The following is a 20,473-nucleotide window of genomic DNA, read 5'->3' on the forward strand; positions in this document are numbered from 1 at the left end:
CAAATAACTCCTCCAAGTTTTCTTTAGGCTTGTTTTCATTTGCACGGCTTTTCATTGTTTTGAAGAATGATATTGCTTGCAAGTTTCCACCGTCTTTCTTATGAAAGCTTTACAAAGCAGTCTGTATTTTAATCTAGCCATGCTTCTGCAGACATGTCTCTCACCTTGGAAAGAAGATCAAGCACTTTCTGGTTAAGGTGGTTTTAAGATCTCTTTTTAACCTTTTCAACTATGATGACTGCTGTGCATCAGAAAAGGTCAATTTGAAACTATACAATTTTTCACAATATGAAAAATTCTTTTCATATGTATCCCTTTAGCTAATTTGATGTTAAGCTTGGCCTTTGCTCCAAGCAGTTGATTGATGATCTGACTAGGTAATGATCAGTCATTTCATATTAGCATAAATCAATTTTTTTTGTGATGTAGTTGAGTGTTCATCATGTCTACCATCCTTCAACTTCCTTTTGGAAGAAAGTTTTCATGATAAAGTCATCTATGGCTTCTGAAAACATGAAGAGGCTTGTTTTCCAACTTATTTTTCACCATCCTTTCCCATGTCCACCATCACAATGAAGTCCATGAAAATTCTCCTCTGATCAGACTAAAAGCTCTTGATCCAGAGTAAGGAAAGGCATTGGTAAGTTACAACTTTAATTTTATAAAAACAACAACGATAACTAAAGATAGCATTTTTTTACTTGTGTCATATTCCTCTGCAAGACTCTAAGTTAAGAAGACAAGAACTTTATCTTATCAGACCTCTATATTTGCTCTTTGTACACAGTAAAGTAATAAAAATTCTTGTTGCATTGATTAATCAATCAATCCAGACACTGAACTAAGTACTAAGAATTCTGATTATTGGATTTCATTGCATTGCATTATATTGGACAACTCTAATTGTCTCAGTTTCCTATAGGAGCTAAAGAAGGAAATTTATTGTATTTTATTTTATTGAGTTGTATTGTGTGGATTCTATTACAACACCTCAGAAAGTTCATTTTTCTTAGGGATGGCTCAAATTATTGAAGTTTTTTTGCATTGATATTAAATCTACCTCTCTACAACATTGTCATCATCAATTTGAAAGTAGAAGCGAAACTATTTATAGTTTTGTGGGTTGATCAGAACAAATTCCCTCTTTCAGATGACTGTTCCTCAAATAACTGAAGACAGCTATAACATCTCCCTTAGTTTTTTCCTTCTCCAGGCTTAAAATTTCCAAGACGGTCAACTGAGAATCATATGCCATCGCATAATACTCTTCATGCTCTTTTGACAATGTTCCAGTTTAGAGGAAGCAATAAAAAAAATTTATTTGGAGGTTCAAAAAGCCTAGAATCTCAAGAGAAATAATGAAAAAAGAATGGAAGATTAGTACTTTGAGACCTCATATTATACAATAATCAGTCAATTGATTGATATCATGATTATATAATGAAAACTTTCATCCAGAAGGAAGTTGAAGGATGGTAGACATTGAAAAGTCTACTAAATCACAAAAAAAAGCTATCAAAACTATTTAGTATTGGGAGTTAGGTGGTTTAATAGGGAGAGCACCTAACCTGGAATTGAGAAGACCTGAGGTCAAATCCAGTCTCATGCATTTACTATCAGTATGATCTTGAGAGCAAGTCACTAACTTCTATTTGTCTCAGTTTCTTCATTTATAAAATAGGCATAATAATAACATCTCTTAGATGTTATAGATAATAACATCCCTTAGAGTTGTTGGATATCAAATGAGATAATTATAGTAAAGGTGGCACAGAGTATACACAATACAGTGTTCACTGGTTTCAAGAATCTATCTTATTTGGGAAGGAACAATCTTTTAAAAAAAATTACATGGAAACTAGACAGAGTACCTTTTACAACTATGGCCAGGAGGAAAATCTTAAGCTAAAAAAAGATATAAATAGGGGCGGCTAGGTGGCGTAGTGGATAAAGCACCAGCCCTGAAGTCAGGAGTACCTGGGTTCAAATCTGGTCTCAGACACTTAATAATTACCTTGCTGTGTGGCCTTGGGCAAGCCACTTAATCCCATTTGCCTTGAAAAAACCTAAAAAAAAAAGATATAAACAGTCCCCAAAGTTTAAAAAAATTTTACATGAAAATGAAAAAAATGCATTACAAAATCCATGCAGGGGCAGCTAGGTGGATGCAGTGAATAAAGCACCAGCCCTGGAGTCAGGAGTACTGGGGTTCAAATCTGGTCTCAGACACTTAATAATTACCTAGCTATGTGGCCTTGGGCAAGCCACTCAACCCCATTTGCCTTGCAAAAACCTAAAAAAAAAAATCGATGCAGCTAAGACTAAAAGGGAAGTGCTCAACTGGGAAAAAAAATTTTTCAAATCAAATTTCTCAGTGTTCAGCCTCTTCTTGATGACCTCCACAATATCAGTTATAAATTGGAGTTTTCTGTGTTTGTGATGTTGCCTACCTCTAAATGTGTAAACTAGTAGAAGGATATATAAACATAAATAACTATTATATTCACCAAGTATTTCTGTGTTATGATTTTCCCAATATTCAAGGTTTCCAAATGAAGACTTTGCTAGCATTTCAGGAATATTACCAGAAATTTTTATTCTATTATAAGCCATAGTAAATTTTTAACTTTTAGCTTTTATAATTCTAATTAAATTGAAATAGAACTATTCACTATAAATAACCATATGAAAATATATTCCAAAATATTAATAGTATGGCCATTTTAAATTTAAACAATTTTAGGTATAATTTAAGAAAACCATTTAATTTTTCCTGGACTTCAGAGTTGATTTTAAATAGCCCCTGAAGTCCCTTCCAGCTCTATGCCTGTGTGTGTATATATGTGTGTGTGCATGTATGTGTGTGAACATGTATAAGCAGAAAACCCTCACAACATGAAAATTGGCAAAGATGATAAGAAATGACAATACTAAAGGTTGGAGAAACTGGAAAAAGAAGAATACTTTAATGAGGTTGTGACTTGTTCTACATATTCTAGGTATTAATCTGGAATTATGATATTAAAGTGTATACATTTTTCACATCAATCATAGAGTAAACCATAAATAATTGAAAAACAGGAATGGTTTCAACTATATAAAAAATCTCATGGTAACACTATAGTAACAAAAAACAGGACACTAAGATACTCATCAATTGGGAAATGACAACAAAAACCCTAAGTGATATGAATGAAATATTATAGTATTATGGAAAATTACAACTATGAAGAATTCAGAGAAAACATCAAAGACTTGAAATTTTTATGTACTCTGAAATAAGGAAAACTAAAAGACCAATCAATATACAAAATGAGTATAAAAATATCACCGAATGGATCACATTGGAGGTTAATCCAACACTGAGTAATAGACACCAGTGAAGATCCCAGAAAAAGGCACAAGGGGACTATGAAAACAAAGTTATATGTTTTGTTTTATTTTATCAAACTATACAGTAGAAGTTGTCTTTTTTTAAGGGTTTTATGTTGTTGTTGTTGTTGTTGTTGTTGTTTTGTGAGACAATGGGGTTAAGTGACTTGCCCAAGGCCACACAGCTAGGTAATTATTAAGTGTCTGAGGCCAAATTTGAACTCAGGTACTCCTGGCTCCAGGGCTGCGCTCTATACACTGTGCAACCTAGCCACCACTAGAAATTCTTTTGGCCAGAAATAAAATATTTAAAAACAAAAAGACTGCTCTTAGCACAGTGTAACTGGGAACATAGTAGATTTGTTGACTGAGCAAAATATAATTAATCACCACCTTCCCAACTCTATAAGATGGCCTGATTCCAGACTGGAATAACCTTAATATTGTACAATGCTTTATGCTTATTGACTATTTTAATATTTTGTATTCTAAAATCAAGACTGTTATTTGGTTAATAAGAATTTATGACATGCCTCTTTCATAACAAAGATATATATAAACTCAATGATTCTTTTATAGAATCAGCTAAGTGGTACACTGGATAGAATGCTGCGTCTGGAGTTAGAACTATTCATCATTCTGAGTTCACATCGCATCTCAGATATTTACTATTTATGTGACTCTGGGCAAGTCACTTCATCCTGCTAACCTCAGTTTCCTCATCTGTAAAATGAACTAGTGAAGAAATGACAAACCACTCCAGTATCTTTTCCAAGAAAATCCCAATGTGGTCATAAAGAGTCAGATATCAATCAATCAATCAATCAATTAATAAATGAATGAATAAATAAATGAATAAGAATGTCTGTGTAATAAGTCTATACACACACATATAACTGAATGAATTCTTTATTTGATATCCTAATGATTTTTTCTACAACCAGAATTATTCATGATAAATCTGCTAAAGTAGTTTTTTGTGCTTTTTTTAATTGGTCATCATGATCTCTTCTTACTGTGACTGATGAAACAGTTTTTTGATTGGTTTCTTGCCCCTCTCCAATTCCCCATGAAACCATCTAAGTGATATTCCTAAAGCACAAGACTAACCACATCACTCCAAACAGTTCTGATTGATCCCTTAATTGCTATATAATTAAATACAAATTCTTTTAAGTTTAATTCCTACCTGATCTGGTTTTTGTCTATATTATCTTGCCCATTACATGTGATTTTCTTTCACAAACTCTACATTCCACCTAAACTGGCCTCCTTTTTTGTTCCTGCAGTCTGACAATTTACCTAAGCCTTGAACAGATTTTTCCTCACCCAGAATCCCTAGGTCCTTTCAAAGTTCATGCACTCCCTCATGCATAATGCCACTCCCTATGTCCTTGCAAAAAGGTGTTGTTTTGGGGTGGCTAGGTGGCATAGTGGATAAAGCACTGGCCCTGGAGTCAGGAGTACCTGGGTTCAAATCCTATCTCAGACACTTAATAATTACCTAGCTGTGTGGCCTTGGGCAAGCCACTTAATCCCATTTGCCTTGCAAAAAAGAAAAAACAAACCTAAACAATAAAAGGTATTGTTTCATTCTTTCTATTGTATTTCAAGAGCCTAGCAAATCACATATCAGCTTCATAGTACTTTTGTTTATTGGCTGACCTCACTTAGTTACCAGAGTCTGTTCCCCTAAAATTACTTTGTATTTGCCTTGTATAGACTTTGTATTTACTTGTCTATGTGCATCTTATTTCTTAGGATAGACTGTAGGAAGATATTGGTCCATTTTTGTCTTGATATACCCAAATCCTCACACAATTCCTGGCAAAAAGGATTCCTGAGATTCCTTTTTCCAATCTTTCTTAATTCTAATACATTTCCTCTTAAAATGACTTCCTATTTTTCCTATGTATAGCTTGTTTGTATTTATTTGTAGGCTTGATATCTCTTCCATTTGATTGTGAACTCCCAAGGGCAGCAACTATCTTCTCTTTTTTGTACTCTCAATGCTTAGCAATGTGCTTACCACATAGTAGGCACCTAATTATTGATTATTGACTGATTAACAGGCGTCTAAGAGGCGATTAATAAATGCTAACTTACTACTTTCTAGGTAAGTGGTGTATAATTCAAATTCAGGTATATATGTATATGTAATATACATACATGCATATCTTTTGTGTGAGTGTATATAAGGCACTGTATTAGTGGAAGATACAAAGATAGGTGTAATTTAGTTGTCAATTAGTTGATTTAGTTCATGTCATTAATGATCTAACATGTAGTGAGGGAAAAATGACATATAAGCACTGATGATTCAGAATGGGGTATGTGGTCTGTGTGTGTGGTGTGTGTGGTATATGTGGAAACCAAGGAGGAAATTTCATCTTCAAATCCAGATTGATAAATTATTTGACTTAAAAGAGTTAAAAGATCATTGCTAGGGGCAGCTAGGTGGTGCAGGGGATAAAGCACCAGCACTGGAGTCAGGAGTACCTGGGTTCAAATACGGCCTCAAACACTTAATAATTACCTAGCTGTGTAGCCTTGGGCAAGCCACTTAACCCCATTTGCCTTACAAAAACCTAAAAAAATTAAAAAAAGATCATTGCTGGGCTGTGATTTGTCCACTGTCACACATCTAGTATAAGGCACAGAGTGGGGACCTGAATCTAGAGCTTTCTGACACTCTCCGCTCTATCTATGACAAATCTATTGATTCTCTCTCCACTACATTCTGCCACTTCTCTTAGAATGTGAAAACCTCCCCACTTAAACTCTCATCGGGAAAAAAAAAGCTACCATCACTCCAAATAATATCATAAAATGTTAATTATAAACAAATTGCTTCTATGGAGTACTAATGAAATGCCACATACAAAAAAGTAAATCTTTTAAACTCACACTTTTATAAATTAAACTGTTAACTCGGAACTTCAGAGGTCAAGTCACTCAAAGAAAATTTGGGTAAATTAAAAAAAAAGAAAATCCAAGTTATTTATGCATTGATGTAGCTAGCAGAAGACAAAGCACCTGGCACTTAGGACCAAAAGGCTTTGAAAATTAAAGCCCAGAACATTTAAATTAGCATTTTAATGTACTTCAGAGTCTTGCTCATTTGTGTTTCCTGACATATATGCTTCAATTCTCAACTTTGTTGTGAGTTTAAAGTGTTTAATAGGCTATATACACACTAATTGCAGAATATTAAAGTTAATTACTTTTTCAAAATGAAAACCTGTAGACTATAGCAATCATTTTCATCAAAATGGTCTGTGTTTGTTAGTCAAAACCTTAATGAATACAGATCAAGATGATTTCTACACCCCTGGGCAGCAGATTTAATATTGGAATGTTAAGGAAATGAGAGTACATTTTAAAAGGCTTAACATGTAGGCATTCCAATTGTTACTTCTAAGTGTTATCACACAAGGAAATAAAGTTAATTACAATTTCCCTCAGCCTAGCATGTTCTCTCTGATTTTTCAAGATAAAGAGTTTGTCATTCAGTTATAAAAAAGAGTCCTTGCTTCAGATGATAAATCACTTCACCTATGAAAGGATAGGTGCTTCAAAGAGATAAAATGTATATGAAATAAAAATTTAGATAAATTTCACAGAATCAAAACATGATGTTTGCATATAAAAGGAGTTCAATGAATATCTAGTGAATGAATGAATCTACTGGGTTTGGACAGAAGCAGTTATTTTTTGCGAGCCATGTTTTTGGATTATGGCTGCCTGATTAGCTGTTCAACCAAAAACTTCAAAAGAAACTGGAAAAAATTTTAATTAAGCTCCTTCAGGAGATGGAAAATTTGTAAATGGGATTTACTTTTCCATTCATTCCATTAAAAGAGACAGACAAAATAGAAACACATTTTCTCCACAGATAATTAAATCACCTACAAGACAAAGCACAAGGTAATTGCCTTTATAATCCCTTTACTGTATATTTTAAAACAAATCACTAAATTGTATGCACTATGGGCATCTAAAAGAATGACAGCAATTGGGCTCTAGTAATACAGGCCACCAAAGTTTCAGATACACCCAGGAGAGAAGCAGGTCTTATTTTTATATCTAAATCTACAACAGATTGGACTTAAAATGTATCTGAAGTTTCATCATGGAGTGGCTAGGTGGCACAGTGGATAGAGCAATGGCCCTGGAGTCAGGAATACTTGAGGTTCAAATCTGACCTTAGATACTTAATAATTACCTAGCTGTGTGGCCTTGGCAAGCCACTTAACCCCATCTGCCTTAAGGAAAAAAAACAAAAACCTGAAGTTTCATCATATCTAAATCTAATTTAGTTTCTCTAAGGTCTATTGCCCTATCAAATAGACTCCTTTCTGGTCAAATTCTAACTATCCTGGGTTGCTGATTCACGGAAATTTTTAGTTCTGTTGTCTACTAAGGATACAGAAGTATTACCTGGTACAAGTGGTATTTTAATAAGTTTTTTTTGATGACTTTTGTCCATATAATTGTCATTTCCACTCTCCTTGTAACAGAAAAACAAAATATTAAGCAAATTGTGTAAAAACATCCAATGAGAGAAGTGTTCAATAGCATATACCATTTTCTGTCATAAGAGCTCCCCAAATCTTTGCCATGAAGAAGCATGTTTCATGATCTGTTCTCCAGGATTTTGTTTTTCTTCTCTGGAAGATTCAGCTAAGGTATGTTATATCTCATTCTTTTAATTTTGTTTACTTCACTGTTCATAAAATATCATTTCATACTTCTGAATTCATTAACAGTCATCATTCCTTCCTATAAAATAATATTTCATTATATTAACTGACATAGTTTTCTATCCCAGTTTTCACAAGAACATGTATTTTATAATCAGTTCTTTGCCACTACAAAAACTATTGTTATATAACAATACAATATTTTGTTATATAATGAACCTATTTCTGACTTCATAGGTTGAAAATTTTATTTACTTATTCTGAATAATTCCAAATTAAAATCCAGAATGGCCTGACCATTTCATCGTTCCATTCACAATGCCTTTGTGCCTTTCTTTCCATAGCCTGTCAAACACTTGTTGCCATCTTTTCTTGGTTTTACCTAGTTATTCTTTCTATAGTGAAACCTCAGGTTATATAACCTTGATATATAATCTTTCATAGTTTGTGATTCTTTTGAAAATGCTTTTTCTAGCAATGGAGCACGTATTCAGGAATCATGTATTTGAATTCATTTCCCATGCATTTATTTTTCTTTTCATTTAGCATACATTTTCTCTTCCTCTCAACTTCCCCTCCATAGAAAGAAAAATGGAAAATTTCCAAATAAATATGTATAGTCAAACAAAATCAATTCCCTTATAATTCATCCCCAAACTACATATCTTGGTCTTAAATTTAGTCCATCAGAAAGTGCATAAAAATAATTCATCATTAGTCATTTAGAATCACAGGTGAATATTCTGTTGTTCAAAATTAAGTCTTTAAAAGACTTATTTTTATATACAACATTATTTATATAGTATAAATTCTTTTTCTGGTTCAGTTTCACTCTGCCTATTTTCATAGTAGTTTTTCCAGGGTTCTCTGAATTCATCTTCTTCATTTGTCATTGCAAGACAGTTTTCATTGCATTTAGGTATCATGATTTGTTCAACTATTCCTTCTATTTCACTGCCACACACCCCAAACATATACAAACACACACATGAACTGTTTTAAGGGAAGCCAGATTGCACAGTGGCTAGAGTACTGGCCTTCATGTCAGGAGAACCAGAGTTCAAATGCAGCCCTTATATACTTAATAACTGTGTGACCTTGGGCAATTCATTTAACCCTCATTGCCTTGCATCCAGGGCTATCTCCAGTCATCCTGATCCATACCTGACCACTGGACCTAGATGGCTCTGAAGGAGAAAGTAAGGCTGGTGACTTAATAGAGCTAGCCCTTACTCCAAGTCACTTCCATGTCATGGCATCATCTCCCTGAGGTTCCTCATGTTTGAAGGACAAACGTTATCATCATCATCATATAGATCCTTTTTCTCTTTCTTTGATCTCTTTGAAATATAAGCCCACTCATGGTATCACAGTGGCAGTGATATACCTGGATATATTATGGGTATCTGACTTTTTTCAGTAATGTTTTATATGATTTTCTCCATTCTACATTCTCTCTTAAAGTTCTACTTTTCTTCATTTGATTCATGCAAAAACATTTTCATTTTATATAGTGTTCTTTTGCCCCTCACTATCTTTGAGATCTTTGTTTTTCCATGTGAATTTTATTTTGATCCATTTTATAAGTGACTTTATGACTATACCACTAAATCTAAAACTTAATTTAGGTAACAATGTTATTTTTATTGGGTTGGAGAGTCCAAATATTAAAGGTGACTTCAATTATTTAAGTTTCTCTTTATTTCTGTAGTGTGTTTATAGAGTTAGAGAGATTTATAAATATTACAGAGGGACAAGCTAGATAATACAGTGGATAGAGCGCAGGACCTGGTGTCAAGAAGACCTATCTTGGGGCAGCTAGGTGAAACAGTGGATAGAGTACTGGTCCTGGAGTCAGGGGGACCTGAGTCCAAATCCAGTCTCAGATAACTACTTAGCTGTGTGATCTTGGGCAAATCACTTAACCCCATTGCCTTACCAAAAAAAGAAAAAAGACTTATCTTTCTGATTTAAAATCTGACCTCAGACACTTACTGTGACTTTATGAAAATTACTAAATCTTGTTTGCTTCAGTTTCCTCATCTATAAAATGATCTGGAGAAGGAAATGGTAAATCACTGCAGCATTTCTGCCCAAAGAAAACTCCTTAATAGGATGACAAAGAGTCATTCATGACTGAAAAAAATGACTGAACAACAAAAATCTTATATATATCTTAGAAGAGTAACTTCAAGATAATTTATTCATTTTATATCTCTTTTGAATGGAATTTCTCTTAGTTTTTTCTGGGTTTTGGTATTAGTATATATAAATGCTGCTAATATTGGTGGATTTTCATTGTAGTCTGATATTTTGATGTCATTAAAGGTCTCAAATTATTTCTTCATTTCACTATAATGTCACCTACAGGTATTGTTTGCTCTCTTCTTTGCCATTGTTTTTATATTTGTGTTTGGTCTTGTGTCTTATTGCTATGAAATGTTTTCACCATGAAAATAATGGTGGGTAGAGGAGATATCTTTATATTATCTCTGCTTTCACAAGAAAAAATTTCAGTGTTTATTTACTGTCAAAAATACCACTTCCTTATAACAGACACTTTTGATCACATTAAAGAAGGCTGATTCCAGGCCTATTTTTTTAGTTATTTTTACTTAACTGTGCATTGCCATTTGTCAAAGGCTTGTTTTTATGCTTTTTTTCAAATAATGTTTTTTCTTCCAGAATTGGATTATTTTTTTAAAAAATCAAAAATAATAATTCCACTGAAAAAAGAAAGGGAAAGAAAAGAAAACAAACATTTATGTAATGCCTATTATATGTCAGGCACCATGCTAAGCACATTTTAAAAATCTTAATCTCATTAGATCATCACAACAATCCCAGAAGGTCAATGCTATTATGGATCTGAAGCAGAGGTCAAGTGTTATGCCCAGTATTATACAACTACATGTTTCTGAGAATAAATTTCTTTTTAGGTCTTTCTGACTTCAATCTTGCAACTCTATCCACTGTTCTATCTAGTAATCCATGAAAAATAAAGCTTTCAAATGAAATTTGGAAAATTCTACAACATGGACAACTTTATGAAGCAAATGATTTGGAAACCTGCTCCTGTTGCTAAGCTCTTATTCCTTCCACCAATGATTTTGCTGAAGCAAAGAAACAAAACTACACCAAATTACTTTTTTTTATCATCCTATAGGTGGGTTTTAATTTTAAATATTTGTAACTGGAAAATTAGGCCTCTGAAAGTATGTACTCAAAAAATTGGATTAGAGGATCCCATATTATTAGCAAGAAAGTATATTGAATCTTCCTGAAAGAAGCGAGTGAGAGAGTTTGAGGAATTATACTCCTCTGAGTATGCTGGCTTCCCATAAATGGAGGGAGAAGTAGTAGAGAAAAGCAAAAAGAAAGGCAATCAGCATAAGTAATAGACACAATAAGTTGTAGAAAAGGGGAAAAGGGTAGGAGAGCTTGGGAGATGATGCTCTCCCCAAAGTGGGCTGCCCTCCAAGGGAAGGTGAGCCACTATGAAAAAGGGTAATAAGGGTAGGGATGATGTTCCCCAGAGCAGGCTACTCTTCAAAGGCAGAAGAGCATTAAATAAATATTTTAAATAAGTAGTTTTAAAAACAAATATTTTTAAAGACAAAATGAAGGGCATTTGGTATCTAATCAATACATCTAAACAGTATAAAAATATATGCAATGTGCAACACTTATAGCTTTTCCACCTCTGTCAATAGATGGAAATCTCATTTCTTTTTATTCTGAATGTTTTTTTTAATAACGTTTACTTTCAATTTTTTTCTTTGTGATTGTTCTTTCTGTTTATTTTGTTGTATTCACCTTGCATATTGTGTCTTGGTGCTGCTTACTTCTCCCTGAATGAGTTCATGAAATTCTTTCCATGCTTCAACGTAGTAGTGTAGCAAAATTTGCTTAAGCTGCTTCCTAGTTGATTTTGTTTCCAGTTTTTTTTGCTATAAAAAAGCAGTGCTATATATATATTTTGGTACATATGGAAGTTTTCTTCTTATAAATGGCCTTCTTGAGGTATAAGCCTAGTAAATGGAATCTCTGGATCAAAGGTTTAGTCATTCTAATAATTTTATTTGCATAATTCCAAATTGCTTTCCAAAATGATGGTACCACCAATAATACACAAGTGTATCTTTCCTAAATTGATTATATCTCTGCCAATATGAGAGTAAAGAGATGTATTTTGTATTTCTCTTATTGTTGATGATCTAGAGTATTTTTTCTTGATATAGTGGTTAATGTATGGTAATTTTTTGAGAATAATTTTTTTCACATCTGAAGGAACAAAAGGTCAAGAATATCAAGGGAAACAATAAAAAATACAAAGGAAGGTAGCTTAGCTGTATAGGTCTAAAACTATATTATCAAAATATCTGGTACTGGCTAAGAAATAGAGAAGTAGATCAGTTAGGTATAAAAGAAACAGTAGTAAATGACTATAGTAATCTTCTATTTGACAAACTCAAAGATTCCAGTTTCAGGAATAGGAACTCACTATTTGACAAAAACTATTGGGAAATCTGGAAAATATTATGACAGAAACAAGGCGTGTATCACAACATATACCAAGATAAGGTCAATATGGGTAAGAATTTAGAGATAAAGAATTATACCATAAGCCAATTGGGAGAACAAGGAATAGTCTATCTGTCAGATCTGTGGAGAGGGGAGGATAGAGGGATAGAGAACATAAATTACAAAATGGGTAATTTTGACTAAAAAAATGCAGAAAGCTGGGAGAACTCAGTCAAATTTATAAGAACATAAATCATTCTCCAATTGTTAAATGCTCAAAATATATGAACAGTTTTCAGATGAAGAAATTAAAGCTATGTATAGTCACATGAAAAAAATGTTCCAAATCATTTTTAGAGAAATGCAAATTAAAACAAATCTGAAGTACCACCAAACCATCAGATTGGTTGAAATGACAAAAAAGGAAAATGATAAATACTGGAGAAGATGTTGGAAAACTGGGACACTAATGCATTGTTGGTGGAGTAGTGAACTGATCCATCATTCTGGAGAGCAATTTGGAACTATACCCAAAGGGCAATAAAATTACATATCCTTTGATCTAGTAATACCATTGCTCAATCTATATCCCAAAGAAATAATATAAAAGGAAAAAATCCACATGTAGAAAACTACTTATAGTAGCCCCCTTTATTTAATGACAAAAAATTAGAAAATGCCCATCAACTGGGGAATAGCTGAACAAGTTATGGTATATGAATGTTACAGAGGACTAGTATTCTGTAAGAAAGTATTAGCTGGCTGACTTCAGCAAAACCTGGAAATACTTGTTTGAACTGAGTGAAGTGAGTAGAACCAGGAGAACCATGCTAACTGAAACATTGTGAGATGGTCAACTATGATGCAGGCAGCTCCTCTCAGCAGTTCAGTGATCAAGGACAATTCTGAGAGACCCATCATCCTCTGATTCTACATTCACAACATGACTAATATGAAAATATGTTAAAAATAATTTCATATGTACATCAAATATTGTATTGCTTGCTACCATGGGAGAGAGGGAAGGAAAGGAGTGTAAACTGGAAAAATTAAAAATAAATGAGATGAAGAATCACTTTTACATATTATTTGACCACTCTTCAATTAAGAACCGCTTCTGATTTTACACATTCACACATACACAAAGGTGTATGCTTATTTTGTATATAAACACACACATTTAGCCACATAGTTTCCAAATATATGCTTAAGTCATCACAATTATACCATTCAAATTAGCTTTTCCTTCAACTTTAAGTAACCAAGAGAAGTGTGTTGATAAATTTTGAGGTGAACGTGTGACAGGGAAAAATAAAACAAATGCAAAAAAGATCTCAGAAGTAGGATAGAACCCAACCAGCATTCCATGATGAAGACTGAGAAAAAGATTTATGTCCCTGAAAAGAAATATCTAAAAAACAGTAACTGTTCTCAATAATATTTGTCCTTCATTCTCGAAGAAGACCATGACATCAGGGAGGCAATGCTATGACAAGCACATGAAATGAATTTGAGTGAGGGGGTGCTGTACTAAGTCACCAGTCTCACTTTCTCCTCCAGAGCCATCTGGGTCCAATGGCCAGATATGAATGAGGATGACTGGACATAGACCTGGATACAAGACAGTCAGGTTTAAGTGACTTGCCCAGAGTCACACAAGAGCTAGTTAGTGTCAATTGTATGAGGCCAGATTTGAACTCCAGTCCTCCCGATTCCAAGACCAGTGCCCTATCCATTGTACCACCTAGCTGTGCTCAATACCTTAATTCAGAATTGCTCTTAGAAAGACTTTGCCACTTTTGACCTACTGAAAATTCTTCCTTTGAGTATTCCATAGGGAAAAGACATTCTGCTATCTTATGGTCCAAAAAGACAGGAGTTTACTATTCTTTGTATACATACATTGTATGAATATAGATTTATATGTGTATGTGTGTATGTGTGTGTGTGTGTGTGTGTGTGTGTGTACACACACACATATATAATGATTATAGGTTAATTAAGGCTGTTTTCCTTTATTTTGTCTCAGAATTCTAATTCCTGAGTTGCCAGGTTTCATCTTGCTTTTAGTGCTAAAGACATTTATGAAGGACAAAAGGAAATTTAAATTGTCCTGGTGGATTGTTTCTCACTTCATCTTCCACTGTTTTCCTGGGATTAGGTCTCTTCAATTCAGACTTTAAGATTATTTGTTGTTGTTTTGGGAATAGCTTTCTATCACTTAAATAATGCTAGAATTTTAGACCTTGCATTTTTTCCTGTGGCCATTTCCTTCCTTTTCACCATTTCATGTCACTGAGGACAGTACAATACAATAGACTTGGAAGATAAGAAATCTTTAGTTTAAATCCCTCTTTAGTCATTTATAAGTTATTTATCTAAAGGCAAGTCATTCTATCTCTTTGAGCTATAGTTTATTATTAATAAATAGGGTTTTTTTATACTTGTACTATCAGGAGGATCATGAGAAAAGTTCTTTTTAAACTTAAAATAGCAAGATACATAAATCAGCATTAGTCAGTTCTCAACATTCACCATTTAACTTTTGTTACAACAAGTATTTTCATGATTTTATTAGTAAACTCATTTTTTACTTTCACATTGTCAACCACACATATTTTTTCAGCTATGAGAAGTAAAGAAAAAAACTGAAACATGATACATATAAATTTGTGCAGCACTGGGCTCTTAACTGGTCTTATTTACCCTACCATTTTAAAGAGCTCCTATACATTTTTCATACATTTTCATTATTTGATTTTAATACTAAAGTTTTATATTGCAATTATGCCCCATAAAGTGTACTGCAAGTCCTTTGAATTCTAAGGTGATGTCTAAACCCTACCAATTCCAGCATCTCCTGACATTAGCAACTAAAATTCTAACAACCTCTGCTTTGTTTTCAGAAGTACAATACCCTCACACCACTATCTGATACAGTAGAAAGTAAGATTCTGGTTAAAAAGAATTTTAATTTTAAGAATTTTATTTGCTGTACAGAATTTATGATATTGAAGATTTCACAGGTTATGAAAAGTGAATGTTGTCTGAAAGCAATGATTTTTTATTGAAATGTTAGCATAAAATGTCACAGAATTCTAGGGGAGCAAAAATGTTTTGCATTTTACTGATTTTATTTTTTTGTATTGCATTTTATGAATTATTTCATGGTTACTGTGTTAGGAAATAGCATATTATCATAATTCAAGTTTGTTGTAAAGAAGTGGAAAAGTATATTTTCAGCAATTTCTAACAAAAGATTAGAGTTTTGGGGTGGTCATGAAAAAATAATTCCCTATTTCCCATAGGATCACAGTATCAAAATTTATATTTTTTATTCCTGTGTCATTTTCTAAGAACTTTAACCCCATGAAAGTTGAGTATTGATTCTATTATTATTATTATTCAGTACACAGAATTAGGGATTTGTAGGTTGAAGGAATTTAAAATAGACCTAATCCATCTTTTCTTTTTAAGAATGGGTAAAATCTGATAGGTGTGAAGTGGTACCTCAGAGTTGTTTTAATTTTCATCTTGCTAGAGATTAAGCCAAGTTCCTCAAGGTAGCATAAGTAGTCCATGGCTGACTATCTAAACACAAATCCTTAAACTCCCAATACAAAGATCTTTTCACCATACAACTATGCCTTGCATTTTCTTAGCTAAACAGATTTAGTTCCTATAACCATTTAGCAAAACAAATGACTCATTTGTGAAAGATACAGTGATCAAATTAATCTGTTGTGATGCAAGTAGGTATTCTGGAAATTGCATGGTACTGAGATCCAAAGTCACAAGTTCTGAACCTAATGGTGTGAATAATTATGTGACTTGGGACATAGTCATTTAACCCTGGGCTTTCTATGAAGTCAAGTATAAACACTGAACCAATCACAGTCTTGGTGAACAAGAACAGATCTCTGAGATTTTGTTCAACTGTTTCATTTTCTAGACAAGGAAAATGGAACTCAGAAAACTTGACTGACTTTATCAAGATCACCTGTTAATGAGATAGAGACAGGATTAAAATCCATAGATACCACTTCCAATCTGAAGATCTTTCTGGATACCTCTTATTTCTGTAGAGTCTTCTGAATCCATGATTCTATAGCATCGGAAGTTCAAACAAAATAATACAATATAAAAATCCTTTACAATTTTCATGCCTGAAATTTTACATTGACTTCTAAGTCAAAAGGTAACCAATACTACATTTTCCTTCTCATATATTTTTCTTTGCAAAATAAAATTCATACCTTGTCCTTGCCAATTAGTAAATTAAAAAATCTATAACATCAATTTTGTTCATATAATTCTAATTACTGAAGAAATAACTAATATAGAAGTAAAAGGAAACAATTTAGCCAGAAAAGGATCCCAAAGTATATAATTTAAGTCCACAGCCAGATCACTCATTTAACTATAGTAAAAAAGTGTAATGAATATTACATATTACATTCATAGTATGTGGTATTTCATAAAGTAGAATGTACAGGAACAGAAGTAATCTATGTACCACATAATAACAGGTAATCAGCAAAAATGATTTATTTCACAGAGGTGTTAAATTGGACATAGTCTCTGAGCAGACTTCTTCAGGAAAGAAATTCCTCCAGTGCTAAAATTAAAAAGTTTTAAAACTTCCTTCAATTTTATGCACCAAACTTGCACTCATTTATGCACTTAATCTTAAAGAAGAGTTGGAAAGAAAAGTATAATGCTGAATTGTTTATTGCTAGAAATTATTGCTAGAGATATGGCTTGCAAAGGCATTCCATGTATCTCTTGCTTAATAGAAGAGAAGTATGACTGAAAAGTTCAATGAATGTATTTTCTCAGGTGACTGTCTATGTAAGAAATTTCCAGAAAAAGAGTTTTGAACCTGGATATAATGAAATTATACTTAAGAATTTTACAAGTCTTTTTAAATCTCACATTTAAAGGAAAGGAAACTCAAAAACCATTATCACTGACACAAAACAATACTATTATAAAACTTAATTAAAGCATAATAAAGCTCTGAATGTGAAAATATAGTACCAGAAAACACAGTGTGTAATAGGGATATAGTATTACTCTACATGTGTGTATAGCAGATTTCTGGATATGCCTCATAGTAAACTGAAGTGGTTCAGACGAGATTATATTTTTATCTGTATGATGTAGTGTACTTTCTAGATTCTTCTTCAGAAAATTAATTTTCTCATGACAACAAAATTGTCTTCAATAACTTCATTTGAATTTTCTCTCAAGTATGAATTTAGAATCAATAAGAGATAGCTTTCTATTAGAGAAAGAGAATAATCAATGTTCCTTGACCAAGAATAGTTTTTTTTTTCCCATAAAGCAGGAAATTTTCAAAATAAAAAACAATATTTTCTTCTCAGGGACTGTCATGATCACTCAGATTCCAGAAGAAAACTTGTATATTCCTATATATTCTGGTGACAAAGTAAACATTTAAATCAAGTACTGTCTATGAGTCAAGAAGAATAGACAAATTCAGCAGCCATAAAAAAGGTGCATTTAGAGTCCTGAGACATATTTTTCACCTTGGTAATATCCATTTATTTTGGCATTAACAGTTGTGGAGTTATCAATATATATCAAACTAAATGACCAGTATGAATAAATTCTGCTGTAATTTGAACACTGTCAACTAAACATTTGGTCTAAAAGTTTTTCAAAAGATTAAAAGATATTCCCATTTGAAGATTCTTAAAGTCTGTGAACAATTACATTTAGGGAATAATAGTTCTAAGAATTTCTTCCCCCATTCCAATTCTACTCCAAATAATTTTATCACCAAAAAATTATTTTTCCTTTTTTTCTTTTTAAAGAAAAACACCACATATATCATGAACCAATTTAAGACGCAAAAATAAGTCACTTAGTATTGTCAGAATCAAGTAAATTACCAATCCTTTGTCTGTTATTGTGAATGTCCTTGTTAACTTGGCACCACAAAATCATTGTACTGAAATCCTCTATAATGTTTACTTTAAAATAAGATGACTTCTTGCATACAACTCCAGAAAAAATTACAGGCAGGTCCTGCATGGATGTGAATTTTTTTGGCCATGCAACATTTGAAAATGCCTTAACATATAAGAAAAGGACAGTTTGCCTGTAAACTATACTTATGCTCAGTAGGTTCAAGAATCCTGGACCAAAATCTCCCTCACCACCCAGTTTCCTCAGTTGGCAAAAAACAACTCATAACAACTTACTTCAACATCACAGAGATATTCTGTTCCATCTAAAAGTATCACTTTGCACTGCATGCTTTTAGGCTTTTTAACAATCTTCAAAGGAGAGCGAGAAAGTTTGCTGCAAGAAGATTTCTGAGAAAGTTTATCTTCTTCAAACTGCTGATATTCAAGCTGTCTTGATGCTGTAGCAGCAAGCTCCTGTTCCTTGTCAGTGACCTGTGAAGGACCAACACAAAAGTTTTAATTGCAAGACAAGAAAAAATAAATAATGCTTTATAACTCAGGGTACAACATAGTACATTAAGAACATATTTTTCCCCATTATGGAGTAAAAGATATTGAAAGGATATGATTAACTGACATAGATCTATATATGCATATTATTCTACCTTAAATGCTTGCATTGGTATGATATAGCAAGTCATTTTATTGTAAGCATGAAATCCAAAATATTCAATAAAAAGAAAAGGATGAACTATCAACACTTGTTCAAGGCATTATGTGACAACTGGACACTGCAGGACCCTAAAATAAATCCCATTCATTTATATCTACTGTATCCTAATTTTAATTAATTATAATCTCATAATATATACCTGTTATATATATATATATATATATTATAAATATGAACCATGTGTACATGTATTTCACTGTATGTACATATGTGATGGCCATATACCACATATGAGCACTTGTGAACATGCATGCATGGGCCTATTCCATACTGGGTATGGAATCAGGAAGACTCATCTTCAGACAGTTACTAGTAGTATGTTGCTGGTCAAGTCCGTTAACCCATCTGCCTTAGTTTCCTCATCTGCTGAAAAATAAAAGACAAACTACTCCAGTATCTTTTCCAATAAAACCTCAAATAAGGACAGAAAAAAGTTGGGCAAGACTGAAACAGCTGAATAGCAACATTTATATGCATGCCCATAAATATATATGTGTATGCATACATGTAAATATATTAACATAAATTCCTTGAAAGCAGAGAGTTTTTTTCTTTGTATCTTCGGTGCATAGAAAATAGTAAGGGCTTAATAAATACTTGACCACATCTGACCCATGAACAAATATGCTAATAAATTTTTCATGTTAAAGCACAGAAAAAAAGTAAAGCTGTAAAACCTAATCTTTTCTTAAATTTTACCAACATAAAAATATCTGAAGACTCAAAATTAATTCAATATAATAAGCATCACTGAAATTCATCACAAATTAATCCTCCAAGTCTGTTTCCCTTCACTATAATGAGCTAGCATGAGAATGGGTGAGATCTGTTCCAAAGCCTTAATCTGCCTTCAAACAGAAACAGACCAGTCCAGGCTAGATTCAACAGGACATAGGAAGTCCTACTGCAACAATAAGATTCACCTCTCAATCTCCTAGAAATCCTTTAAATCCCTGATAGAATCATTGCATCTCCCTCAAAAAAATTTCCCCCCATTCCTTGTATATCACCAAAAGAAAAAAAATCATAAATAGGCCAATAATTCATGTCAATTCTTCCTATATACATGACAAAAGACAGAACAAAGAAAGAGAGGGACATCTCAAATTTTGTATGATTTTCTTAAATATTTAGGAAACTCTTTTTCAATGATTTTTCCAACATCCTGCTAAAATAATATGATAAATGCAAGTCACTTAAGTGAC

The 20,473-nt window shown here is 32.9% G+C and overlaps 1 protein-coding gene across 11 annotated transcripts in view; it reads right to left on the minus strand.

The window, feature by feature from the left end:
• EPB41L3 (erythrocyte membrane protein band 4.1 like 3) overlaps positions 1–20,473 on the minus strand; it is a 244,688-nt gene that overhangs the window by 146,960 nt on the left and 77,255 nt on the right. For all 11 annotated transcript variants that reach the window (XM_074202418.1, XM_074202413.1, XM_074202416.1 and 8 more), the window contains one exon: positions 18,830–19,027. In XM_074202418.1, coding sequence (XP_074058519.1) covers positions 18,830–19,027 — 198 coding nt within the window. The remainder of the gene's footprint in view (positions 1–18,829; positions 19,028–20,473) is intronic.

The sequence above is a fragment of the Macrotis lagotis genome, chromosome X, assembly GCF_037893015.1.
Source record: "Macrotis lagotis isolate mMagLag1 chromosome X, bilby.v1.9.chrom.fasta, whole genome shotgun sequence".
NCBI classification, from domain to species: Eukaryota; Metazoa; Chordata; class Mammalia; order Peramelemorphia; family Peramelidae; genus Macrotis; species Macrotis lagotis.